Consider the following 13,354-nt stretch of genomic DNA (forward strand, 5'->3'; position numbering starts at 1 on the left):
ATATATATATATATATATATATATATATATATATATATATATGAGAAACAAAGAAGAGAAGAAAAGAAAGAAAAGTTTAGCATGTGATATATCTATCTCATAAACACTTGTATGAACAGGGGTCTTTGTCACACCACCTTTTGAAAAGGAAATGGGAAGTCAAATTAATTGAAATTCATACAATAAGCCATATCTCTTTACACACCCAACCTGCAAGCCTACCAAATTAATACATACATACACACATAAGCAAACTGAAATAGAAAAGGAACATGAACACACATTATAAATTATTGTCATATTACTTATAAGGCTATGAATTGTATAACTTCCTAGTCGACCCCGAGCATGCTTTCTCTTAGAATAAGTGCAAACACCTAAACAACCAACGCTAATAGGAAGAATCTCAACAAACTTGTTCTTCCTTACCTCATACAACAGTATAATTTGAAAAAAAAATATATGCATTAACTATAAAAAGCATAAAACATAAGATTCAACACACAATAATTGGGTAGAAATTCAAACCTTTAGAATGTGTATTCTGTGGATTCAACATAATTACTCACTACAAAGTTGTCTCTTTAGGGCACTGCCTTTATGTTCCAAAGGATATATTTGAGTTTATGTATGCAGATGTTTAAATATAGTTGTGCTTTCTTCTACTTTTCAAATGGTATTCGTATTCTGCCTCAACAGAAAGTGAAGAACTTTTCCCTAATTGCACAAGAAAAACAAAAACTAAACACCCATTATCCAGAAGGCTTGATTATACATTGACATCATCATTACTTCACAAGTGCCTTCTAATTCATATATTCACAAGAAATGAAGAGGAAACTCACAAGAAAAAATTGTGTCGTTGTGTCCTGACGACCCACCACGATCCCCTTCACGAAAAAAATGCAAATCCACGCCCTCCTTCTTGCATTATTGTTTAGCTTCTCCTGCGATGACGATAGGGAAAACAATCCTTGGGTGTTGAAGGTAGTTCCTGAGCGGATGAATTGAGAAACCCTAACTCAGTGATAAGATGAAGATATTATAGAAGGTGGAGGTAGGTGAAAGGGAAGAGGGCGAGAAGGGTGGCATTGGCGGGGGATTTATAGATGCAGCCGAAGAGGGAGTGGTCACCGTCATTGTTGTTGGAGAAGAAGTCAATGTTTAGGGTTCCGACGTGGGTGAGGTAGAGGAAGGGGCGGCACTAGTGGCGACTGTGGAGGGGAGGTCCTGGGAAACTGAGAGTGAACTGAACGTAATCGTCAATGACTAAGTCTACAAAATGTGAATTTGGAAATGTGGGTTTGGAGTGAAGCGTTTCTGAGAGGGTTTGGTGAGTAGGAAAGAGGTGCGGGAAAAACAATTGTGGGAGGCAAGGTTAAAAGTCGACAAATTTTAAGCACCGAGAGGGTAAGTAAAAAGTGAGAGGGAAAGTATCAACATTAATTAAAAAATGACATTTAAAACGTCATATTTTACCGTAAACTGCCATATTTTACTCGTAAAATGTAACAGTTGTTCAAATGTCATATTATATCGTAAAAAGTGACAGTTTTAAACAACCGTCATATTAAAATTATCATAATATACATGATTTTTTGTAGTGATTGTCTTTCTTTAGATGCCACGTTCCCAACTTTGTCGTACTTGCATTAAAACTTGACAAATATCATGAACTGAAAGCAAATTATTTTGGACAGACATAATGTTCACTATTGCAATTATTTGTTAATGAAATGAAAAAACATGTTAACCATTTAAACTAAGGAAAATACTGCCATTTAAAGCTAAAGAATTAATAGTCTAAAACCAAATTTTATATTCAACTAAGTAAAGCTAGATAAATTTGATGCAAAGGCAAGAAAAACTAAAAAATCTACTTATTCTATCAATTAAAAGTCTAGACTAGGTCAATTAAGACTAAGACAAACTAAGGCAACACTGCTATACTCTAGATTATCACTAAACAAAGCCTAAAAACTAGTAATTAAAACAAAACGCAACTTAAGACCTAATTATCTAATCTACACTAGAATTGCCCTAAAATACAAATAATGACACTACATAGCCCTTAAAGAAGTGATTTTAAGCTTGAAAAACATGACCACTTAGGGACTCATCAAAGGAATATAAACATAATTTTTAGTTATCATTGAACTGAGAGAAATTCTCTGTTAGGGTTATTTCCTGAACCATTTCAATGTTATCAAGATTTTTCTATATCTTGTGGTGATCTTCGAGGCTTATCAAACCTCGTTGTTTGTGACACTTATTTTTATGTTTTTTTTTTATCTATTTGAAATTCCACAGTTCAAAATTTATAGTTGCCAAATTTGCATGTTTTAGGGTCACTCATTGGTAATATCATTCTCTAAATCTCATTTATGTTCATACAATTTCATTGGTATTATGAGATATGTTCAAGCCCTAGTTAGGTCTAAAATTCATTATGACTAAGAATAATTCTCATCATATGTGGCATGCTACATTAGGTCATGTAAACTCTGTATAGGTTCTGAAATTTCAATGATGAGGATTAATTAACTTGCATGACAAAAAAAGAAAGAAACTTGATATATGTGTAGAATATAAAATAACAAAGAAAACATATAATTGTGTAGAATGTCAAATTGAACTTCTAGATTTAATTCACACCGATGTTGTTGACTTAAATCAAACCAAGTCTATGTGTGGGAAAAATTACTTTGTAACCTTTATAGATGATTATTTTAGATACACCAAAGTGTACTTAATCAAACATAAGGATGAAACATTTGATAGGTGCTTTTTACACCTATAAATAAAATTAGTTAAATAGGAAAACTGAACAGACTAGATCAAATAGAGGTGGTGAATGTGCTTTTTTCAATGATTAATTTGTTAAAGATGATATTATTTACGAAACAACCCCACCATATTTATCTGAGTCTAATGGAGCTAAGTGAAAAAATAACACTCTTAAAGAAATTACGAAAGTTATTCTTATTAAGTCTAGTGCTCCTAATGAATTTTTAGGAGAAACATTACTTACCATATGTTTTTTTACAAAATAAGATACCAAAAAGTAAGAAAATTGCTAAAACACCCTATAAGTTGTGGAAAAGTTATCCACCTAATCTCAAATACCTAAGGGTATGAGAGTGTCTGGCTAAAGTGATGCTACCCGATCCTAAGAAAATGAAATAGGTTCTAAAACTTTTGATTGTATGTTCTTAGACTATGTAGAACATAGTGTTTCCTATAGGTTTCCTCTATTCAAATTTCGCTAGCTCTAACATCTACCCATAAGTTAGTTATTCACCAAATGGATGTTAAGTTTAAGAGTTAGAATCATAACGAAAAGAGAGTATAGTACTATCCTAAGAGCAATATTAAGAAACTTAGTAAGTTGGATTATTTTGAACTCAAACAAGTAAGCACCCTTTATGATGCTAACTCTCATTTAAAGAAAAATAGAGGATACTTTATTTCCCAACCTTAGTATGTCCAAACAATTGGGAACTTACTGCATCCAATGAACTTTTTTAGACAAGGCATTAAATATGCATTAGGTAGACTAAGTATATATTCTCAATGTCCTAATCAAGAACATTGAGATACACTTGAAAGTCTCAAAAAATACTTGGGGGGTAAAATGAATTATGTTATTGAATATAGTAGATATCCTGTTGCACTAGAAAAGTATAGTGATGCTAAATGAATCTCTTATTAAAATGAGATAAAATCCACTTGTTGTTATGTGTTTACATTTGGGGGTGGTACGATTGCATGAAGATCAACCAAATAAACAATTATTGAAAGATAAATAATAGAATCATTGCTTGTTGCATTTGAAATGGTTGGAAGTGAAGTTGAGTGGTTGAAAAACTTCTTAGCAAATATTTCACTAGGAATGAAACCAACCCCATCTATATGAATACATTGTAATTGTTGATCAACAATAGTTATAGTTAAAAATAAAACTTACAATGGAAGGAACAAATGTATACGACTAAGACGTAATTTGATAAAATAGTTGTAAAGAGTGGCACAATTTCCACTGACTATTTTAACTCAAAATAAAATTTACCAGTTCCTCTAACGAACCCCTTAAAAGAAATATGATTTTAGAAACATTGAGGAGAATGACACTCAACTCCTTTGCAAACAAAAATTAATGAAAACTCAACTTTTATGATCTACAATCATTTGAATAAAAATTAGTCACCTGTTAGTTTTGCTAGTGTTAAAATTAATTTTAAATCAATTCTCTCCATTCCTATGGTGGGTGAAAGTGCTAGATAATATATTATTGAGAGGATAAACTTTATAGTTAAAATTCTAAGTGTTGAATAGACTACTTGTATAAAATCTTAACAAAATTTTTAGAGTACTCATGAATACTAAAACATTCATAAATCTAAGCATATAGATGATTTAATCAAACATATCATTATATTAGATTGTCAATAATACCTTTTATTTGTATAATAATACATATATTTGGTGTTCACAACAACCAAATGGCAACTATAGGTATTTTATATATTATTGTTTAAACAATTGAATTGGTCCCATGGTCTAGTGGTCAGGACATTGGACTCTGAATCCAGTAACCCGAGTTCAAATCTCGGTGGGACCTGTATAATAATATTTTTAAAACTTCTTGCATCTGACTGTTAGCAAAAATTTAACTCACATGAACAGCTACACTTAAAAGAATATTGTTCTCCCATTCACTCTCAATGAATTGGTCCCATGGTCTAGTGGTTAGGACATTGGACTCTGAATCCAGTAACCCGAGTTCAAATCTCGGTGGGACCTTTGTCTAAACTTTTTATTATAACTTCTAAACGGAGGGCAAAAATGTAATCTCAAATCAACCGCCACACTTGAAGCATTTTCTTCACCCATTCACTCCCACACAACAACAGATTAGGCACGCACGCACACACTCACAGGGTGTCCTTTCTTCCCTGCTTCAATGGCGTTCACTCTCTCTCCCTCCTTTAACCTTTCCCTCACTCGTAACCGAATCACCTGCTTCTCCAAGGAGCACCGCCGCCAAGTCATCGCAAAGGTGTTCCATCACAACAACGCGCATTACAACTGCAATGGCACGTTTAACATTTCTGTCACGAGTGGGTTTTTACTGAACCTGTTTTCGGGATGGTGCAGGAAGCGGTGGGAGACGCGACGCGTGCCATTTCTGCGAGTGTTGTGGAGAGGATAATGAAACGGTTGAGGAGTGTGGTTCCGATGGTGATTGCGTCCGTTCAGATTAGCGCTATGGTGCCGTTGGTTGATTACGTGGCGTCTCCTGGTGCTGCCGAGGCAGTTTTGTATTCGCCTGATACGAAGGTTCCAAGAACCGGGGAGGTTGCTCTCAGAAGAGCCATCCCTGCCAATTCTAATATGAAGTCTATACAGGTCTGCTCGGTTTTGCTAGCGTGTTTAGTTGATTTTTTTTTTTTTTTTTTTTGTGTGTAAAGGAAATAGTAATCGCTTTCTTTTCTTTTCTTAAATTAATATGAAAACGCCAAATTTTACATTTATTGGCTAAGATGCTACTTATGTTTATCTTAATTTTCCATATTTCATGTAAAAAACACTACATTTCTTAATAAACAATCCTTAACATTCTTCTTTAAGATGATGCTCATGTATTTTTGGAATAAGAACATTAAATGGGGTTATATTAGTTGGAATTTACATATATTTTAATTCACCAAAACGTAGGGACTTGTGTCCCTTATAATCCTGGTGATGCCAATTTGTGTCGTTCAAGATATCTGAGATGTTAGTCATTGCCTAAGCTTTAGTTTGAAAAAAAAAATAGTTTACCAAACTGAAATCATTTTTTTAATATTTTAATTTAGAAAAAGCATAAAAGTGTCGTTTGTTAATATAAGCAAGCATTTTATTAAGGGTAAAATGGGATAAATAGGTAATTACAGAGTTCAATGCTTACACGCTGAAGATACTTATTGTGGATTTTTTTTATATATTTAAATTCAGAGGAAATGTACGCGTTGTTGTACTCTAGACATATATTTCATTAAGGGCAAGATTGGACAACCAATTAATTTAAGAGTGCATTAGGAATGTACTTAAAATAGTTATATCACAAACTTATGATATTTAACATATTGTAATATGATCACAATGCAATCACATTATCCCTGTTTTTTTTTTTTTTTTTTTTTTTTTTTTTCTGTTCTTTGTTAATTATCTAATAACAGTTTATTTGCTTATGTAAGCTTAATAGAATAACATAACAAAATACATACTTATTTTGATAGAACTCTCCATCAACCTTGAAACAAGTTTAGAAGAGCTGTTGGAAAGTTAATATAAATGGATGCAATCTAGACTTGGGCTGTAGACCTCGAAGCTATACTGACTGAAGCAGAACATGAACAATGGCCCGATACAATGTTACAAGAAATTGCAGTCTTAGAAGCTGTAAGGACACTTGGAAGATCGAGAGGCTAGTGGCAATGGGTCTACAAGATAGAAGTACAATTCTATTTTAATGGTGGAGCGCTATATGTCCAAGCTTGTGACAAAAAGGTTCACTTAAGTTGGAGTTTTGGACTTCCATGAAACCTTTTCACAAGTAGCACAACTTTTATTGGTTACAGTTTCCACTTCAGTAATACTTTCGGAAAAAGGAGACTTAGTAGATGCTAGCAATTCATTTGTGCATGGTGATATAGAAGGGATATTTACATGTGTCTCCCCCTCGGCTTCAAAGCAGGTGGAGGTAACAAAGTTTGTTGAACTCAGAAGTCAATTTATGGATATCTTCAAGCATCACAAAACTGGTTTTTAAAGTTAACTGCAGCTCTGAAACGTTATGTATTTGTTAAGTCCCTTGCTGACTATTTTCATATCTGAAAGGCAAACTCTTCATTGGGTTGTTAGTATAAGTGCATTACATCTTACTAGCAGAAAATAGTTTAGACGCTTGTTTGGACTTCAAGAGTTATTTGGAAAAACATTTTCATATCAAGGATTTGGCGGTGCTCAAGTATTTCTGAGGAATAGAGGTAACAAGGTAAAAACAGGGAAACTTTGCGCAAAAGGAAAATAAAATGCATTGAACATAATATCACCTTGTGTACGTAGACCTGCTGAGTCTTCCATGGATGAGGGACAAAAATTGGGGCTAGCAGGACACCAGGAAATGAAGTATTACTCAGTTTATCAACATCTAGTTGGCAGACTATTTACATGATGATTACTGACCAGAGATGTTTTATTTCGCTGCATGTGTTGTCCTACTTTGCACAAGCACATAAAAAAGAACACCTAAAGATTGCAATGGTGGTAGTGCCTTACCTCAATGTCAATCCTTGAGAAGAGATATTACCGACCAACAATGATTTGATATAGTACACCTATTACGGGCACATTGAGATCCGTGATGGATACTTTGTCAATATTGGGAATCACCCATGTATTGGAAGACGAAAACTTAGGGCAATATATCCTATTTTTTAAGAAAAGCATAGTATCGGGATGGAAGCAGCCAGTAATGAGCTAATTTGCCTGAAGTCAATTCATCCTTGGGGATAGGTCTCAAATGACCTATTATGAGGTTGTATTGTGATATCAGTATGCTATAATCATAGTAGAAAATCATGTTTTCCATATTGAGATAAATTGTTACTGTGCAAGGGAGCAACTACAGGTTGAAAATATTGTGGTGATGACTTATGCCATCAGTTCATAGTTCCAACAGATAGACATATTCAACCAGGCTCTCACTTGACAATAATTTCAATTTCCACCGGTCATGCACCAACTTCAGAGGGTGGAGGATTACTGAAAGTAGATAGCTGCTGTAATTGGTTATAGATGATTATTGACAGATATTGGATTTGGAAAGTAAATATTTTGCTATAGAATTTATTATAGTTGGCCAGAGATGATTTTGGGATATGATACATTTTCATTTGATTCATTTGAATGTTACATTGATTAGGAATTTTTATATAAGGCAGGAGCTGCCCGTTTGTACATCTTTTCTAATCCATTCTGATTAATATGGAATAGGAGAATTGTTTTTCAGATTTTTGTTTGTCTTTGAACCTTTTAATGATCAGCATTTTGTTCTGTTAATGTCTTTTTCAGGACACTCTTGAGGATATTACGTACCTGTTGAGGATTCCCCAAAGAAAACCATATGGAACAATGGAGGGGAATGTGAAGAAAGCTTTGAAAGTATTCAATAATTTTTTTTATTTCCTGTTTCTTTCATCGTTTGTTCTTAGCTGTATTTGATTGAGAAACAAAATATTGATTATTAGGTGATGTAGTGATGTTGCATCTGTGAAATATTTGCCTTTCATTCTATGGACCGACACAGGTCAAATTTTGAATTTCATACATGATAACATGTGTGAGCTTTAGACCTATCAATTTGGCCCAATCCACATGGCTTGACCTTGACTTACATGGAGCATGGCCAAAAGGGTCCAAAGGACCAAAAACCCACATAAGACCAAAAAACCCATAGGGCAAATATGCCCACAAAAAGTCTTATGGGTCAGGGCAAATCCATGGACCATTTTTTTGAGGTAAAAAATTTTATTTAAAATGAAAATGAAGAAAAAAAATTTAATTAAATATCTCTTTAGACACGAAAAACATTTACTCAATGTAAATCCAAATTTAAGTCACTATGGGTAGGCTCCAATTACGCTCAAGTCAAGTTAGGCTAGGCCAAGACCATGTATAGTTGGGCCTAGGATAGGCCAGGCTGGGTGTAGGTTAGGTAGAGATGAATCAGATCTAACTCAAGCTGAGTTAGGACGAGCCCAAGTCGTGTTGACTCGGGTTGGACCTGGGTTAGGGTGAGTTTGGTTGGCCCAAGACAAGTTGAATCTAGGTCGGACTGAGTCTAGTATGAAATAAGTCTGGTCAGGATGAGATGGGCTCGACTTTGGTCAGGAAAAGTTAGGTTGGACCCATGTCGGGCCAAGTCGGGTTTAGCCGAGGTCAAATTAGGCTAAGTCTAGTTAGGCCAATTCGAGTTGGGTCTATCTTAGGCTGAGTCAAGTTCGGTCTAGGTCAGACATAGTTGAGAGTCCATGTCGTGCTAAGTCGAGTTAGGCCAAGCAGAGTTTGGGTCCAAATCAAGCCATGTCATGTTGGGCTAAGACAAACTCATTTGAGATTGAGCCCATGTCGAGCAATGTCAAGTTTGACCAAGATCAAGTCAGGCCTAGTTTAGACCAAGTTAGGTTAGTTCAATGTTAGGTTGGGCCCTATTCAAGAAAGTTTAAGTTATGTTGGGCTTATGTCATGTAAGATTGGGTTGCGCCCAACCTAAGTTTGGGTGAGGTTCAAATCAGGCTTTGTTGGGTTGGACTAGGTCAGGTTGAACTTGGGTGGGAAGAGCCCAAGTCAAGATGGGATTGAGTTGGGTTGAGCCTAGGTCAATCTGGGTTGGGCCTAGTAAGTCCATGTTAGGTTGGATCAAGCATAGCCAAAAACAAGATTGGTTGAGTTGAGTCGAGCTCAAGTTAGGCTTGGTTGTGTCAGGCAAAGATTAAGTTGCGTCCAAGTTAGGAAAGGTCTAGTCATGTAAGGTCAGGCAAGCTGAGTCGAGCTCAAGTCAAGCTGTGTCAAGTTGGGTCTAGAAAGGTTGGATTTGGGCCCAACCTGGGAATGTTGTAAATAATAAAAAATAATGACCAATTTGCAATTAGTATAAAATATTTAGAGATTAATTTGTTATCTAGAATACCATAAGGATTCATCCGATCCTGGGAAGTATTTAGGAATCAATTGAAGTCTTATTGTAATTTTGTTGTAGGCCAAACCTACATTGGTTTTGATAAAGCTTGCTATATCTTTTTTGTTGATTAAGAAATTGAGGCATATAACTAAGAAACTCCTTTAGAACTTATTTTGCCTTTGGATTTCTGTAGTATTTGTTGCACCTCAGTAGAATATCTTCTTACATCTTTGACATTGTGTTTGGTCTGTTGTTGATATGAATTTGTACTGTTGGCATTTGAGGACATTTAATTTTAGTAATTTTCTTCTTTTCATCAGTTAGCAGTTGATGAAAAGGATTCTATATTGGCCAGTATACCGGCAGAACTGAAGGAAAAAGGCTCTTTGGTACATGCATCCCTAATAGAGGGAAAGGTATTCTCAAAAACTGTATCTTCTGGAACATATGAATTTTAGTTTGTATATCCCGATATAATTATTGTCATTATACATGCTGGCATTCATGATCTAACGCCCTCCTCTATTTGGATAAAAGAGTAGTCATTTGCATTTCATTTAAATTGATTATTTGTACAACGATCTCAGTTGAATATTTCTGAGGTTATACTTAAGATTATAGTTCTTACATTACAAAATGAATATATTTTTCTATTGTCAATGTTTCTGATATGAAACTAATATACCGGGTACCTATTTCCAAAGGAATACTTAATGCAAGAAAAGAATTTTCAAATGTAGAAACTAGAATATGGATTTTGTCATGTTTAATATTGTTCTTTATGTTCTGTCCTCTGCAGGACGGAATCTACTAGAATATCTTAGAAGTCATAATTGACGAATTATGGAAATTAGTAGTAATGGTTCATTATAGAAGCTACATCAGTGATGTCAATATTTTGCAGGGGGGCTTGCAAACTCTTCTTCAATCTATAAAGGAACAGGATGCAGATAAAGTATCTGTGAACCTTGCATCTACACTGGACACTGTAGCAGAGCTAGAGTTGTTACAGGTAGCTGCAAACTAGATAATATGATAGAATCTTGAAATCAATGTAGTTATGTTCAATTATCCAAAAATACTTGAATGAATCTGTCCAACAACAATATTATAACCATATCTGGAATCTGAACTTGTTGCAACAGGCGCCAGGATTATCTTTTTTGTTGCCCGAGCAATATGCAAAACAATATCCACGGTCAGTGACTCAAATTAAAAGTCATGTCATTCTCTACCTTGATGTAATACATAGATCCGTGTATGGATATTTCAGTTTTCCACCCTTTTAAATGTTGGACATACCGTGGCCATTTGATATGAGTCTAACATAACAAAAGATATTCACTGAAATTATTCATAGCTCAATTCCTTAGGAAAAGTGAAGTGTGTAAACATTGGGGAAAATCAATATCTTGCCATTGCTTTTAGGCTTTCTGGGAGAGGAACTGTCGAGTTCACCATTGAGAAAGGAGATGGTTCAACATTTTCCCCAGTTGGTGGAGAGCAGAAAAATACAGCCACTATTCAGGTATAATTAATCCCGTAAGTTCCCCTTTGTAATTTGCCATTGGTTATTGATTTGGTGGGTTCAGGTGTCTTAAAGGATCTATAAGCAGTAAGAACAGATTCATTTTGAAGACTAAATCAAAATTGCAGTTTGATAAATGGAGCATGAATAAAAAAAAAACTGTTAATAATTGGTATTATTAAAGATTAACTATTAGACCTTTGTTTTCAGGTTGTTATTGACGGATACTCTGCTCCATTAACTGCAGGAAATTTTGCAAAACTGGTAAGGTAGTGGAACGTTACTTCAGACTTGTGAATTTTCCATATGGTTATTCTTTCCCTATGGCCATCCTTGATTTTAATCACTTCTGAGGGTTCAATCACTTTCGTTCAGATTTCCCAAGTTCTTTGAGTGAACCAAAGCACTATTTGAATGGTTAATGTCAGTTACTAAGTCCTATTTGCTTGAACTTCTCATACCATCGCTGGAAATAATTCGATCAATTAATATTCTTGTGAAAACTAAGTTCTTTGAGAACTTTATATTTATTTTGGCCTCTTGGTTTGATAGTTTGAAAATAGAAGAAAGATTCTGTTGAGACTGTAATGCATTTGGGAATGGATCCATCACTAAACTGAGAAAGTTGTTTAGGATGTCAAAGAGTCAGCAATGAACTGAACTTGTTGATTTATTGGAATATTGCCATTCTTAGAATATTTAGTTTCAATTGTACATGTCCATGAGAACTTGTATTATGCAGTATAATTCCTGTTTTTAATTGTTGGTGCTTTAAATATCAAGATTTTTAGATTGTATAGTGGAAACAACACTTACACACTCCCCACCCTCCAGGTGATGGATGGAGCTTATAATGGCGCAAAACTCAACTCTATCAACCAAGCTATTCTCTCAGATAATGGTGGTGAGAAGAACAGTGGTTACAGTGTTCCCTTGGAAATAATGCCCTCTGGACAATTTGAGCCCCTTTACAAAACAACATTAAGTGTGCAGGTATGTTCATAAAAAATTGGCAGCAGGCATTACAGGAATTTATGATACTGTTCTCTTATATATTTTCTGTGTTGAGGAAGGATGGAGAACTGCCAGTTCTTCCTCTATCTGTTTATGGGGCAGTTGCTATGGCTCATAACGAAGCCTCAGAGGAATATTCATCACCTTATCAGTTCTTCTTCTATCTCTACGATAAACGAAGTGTAAGTGCAATTTATTACTATTATTGATTAAGCAATTCATTTTTCCTCGTATTAATGTAACCTCTAGTCGTTTTCTTTTCCTCTTTCGTAGGCTGGTTTGGGAGGGATATCATTTGATGAAGGACAATTTTCAGTTTTTGGGTATGTTATCCTAGCCTGCCACATAATCAATTTTGGATATCAACATTTTTTCCAGTGTTTATTTATGGCATTAAACGATGCAGATACACAACCACCGGGAGAGATATTCTTCCCCAGATAAAAACTGGTGATATTATTCGTTCTGCAAAGCTAATTGAAGGCCAAGATCGTCTTGTATTACCGAATGAAAGTTGAGTATATTTGGTGGCGGTGTTACCCAAGTAGGAAAAATATTCATTCTTTTTAATATATATGTATATGTGGATGGCATATGGCATCAACCTGATTTTCTTGGAGTAGGTTGGGTTCTAAATTATGTAGAAAATGAGTTGAAATTTCTATTTAATAAAAATTCCATGGAACAGTCAATTAAATTCTCCAGAAAAGGAATCCCTTTCGGTGACTTAAATATTACTTTAGTTTCTTGTAAACGAGTATATCATATGGTTCGTTATCCACCTCTTACTAAAAGGATTATATATTATCTGTGCAGGCCAGTCGGTTTAATGGGTCTGCTGCCCAATAATGCAACGTTTAATAACTATTAGGAATTTTAGGTCAAAGGCATGGAATAACAATCTAATTTTTTTTATACTTGAACATGTTTGAAAAACTTTTAGAAAGACAAGTTAATTAGGATTTATAAAATACACATTTCAAAAGGGAGACATTTATTTAATTCTACATTTTTTGACTAGAAATTTTAGGAATCATATTAAGATTTTTTAACTATAATATTTAGCTTCTACCATAATGCCTGAT

The 13,354-nt window shown here is 34.6% G+C and overlaps 1 protein-coding gene and 2 non-coding genes across 4 annotated transcripts; all 3 read left to right on the forward strand.

Moving 5' to 3' along the window:
- Positions 1-4,549: 4,549 nt before the first annotated feature.
- Positions 4,550-4,621, forward strand: TRNAQ-CUG. Its single transcript has one exon. It is a non-coding gene; the product is annotated as a tRNA-Gln (tRNA).
- Positions 4,622-4,731: 110 nt separating this feature from the next.
- TRNAQ-CUG lies at positions 4,732-4,803 on the forward strand. Its single transcript has one exon. It is a non-coding gene; the product is annotated as a tRNA-Gln (tRNA).
- Positions 4,804-4,891: 88 nt separating this feature from the next.
- LOC114168713 (peptidyl-prolyl cis-trans isomerase CYP37, chloroplastic) lies at positions 4,892-12,978 on the forward strand. Of its 2 annotated transcripts, XM_028053620.1 has the most exons (12): positions 4,892-5,059; positions 5,158-5,409; positions 8,119-8,208; positions 10,048-10,143; positions 10,632-10,739; positions 10,873-10,925; positions 11,156-11,255; positions 11,466-11,519; positions 12,090-12,248; positions 12,329-12,451; positions 12,543-12,592; positions 12,676-12,978. In XM_028053620.1, the coding sequence occupies exons 1-12, from the start codon at positions 4,964-4,966 to the stop codon at positions 12,785-12,787; spliced, it is 1,293 nt and encodes a 430-aa protein (XP_027909421.1). In that variant the 5' UTR covers positions 4,892-4,963; the 3' UTR covers positions 12,788-12,978. The 2 variants fall into 2 exon arrangements, with proteins under 2 accessions (XP_027909421.1, XP_027909422.1); XM_028053621.1 differs by lacking the exons at positions 4,892-5,059; positions 5,158-5,409 and adding an exon at positions 6,762-7,872.
- The last annotated feature ends 376 nt before the right edge of the window (positions 12,979-13,354 follow it).

The sequence above is a fragment of the Vigna unguiculata genome, chromosome 11, assembly GCF_004118075.2.
Source record: "Vigna unguiculata cultivar IT97K-499-35 chromosome 11, ASM411807v1, whole genome shotgun sequence".
Classification (NCBI taxonomy): domain Eukaryota; kingdom Viridiplantae; phylum Streptophyta; class Magnoliopsida; order Fabales; family Fabaceae; genus Vigna; species Vigna unguiculata.

Bases quoted from the DNA above. Each gene is read 5' to 3' on its own strand.
- LOC114168713 (XM_028053620.1), top strand. From the start codon at position 4,964: ATGGCGTTCACTCTCTCTCCCTCCTTTAACCTTTCCCTCACTCGTAAC. The intron at 12,249-12,328 runs GTATGTTCATAA...GTGTTGAGGAAG, and splicing joins AAACAACATTAAGTGTGCAG to GATGGAGAACTGCCAGTTCT. The intron at 12,593-12,675 runs GTATGTTATCCT...TAAACGATGCAG, and splicing joins GGACAATTTTCAGTTTTTGG to ATACACAACCACCGGGAGAG.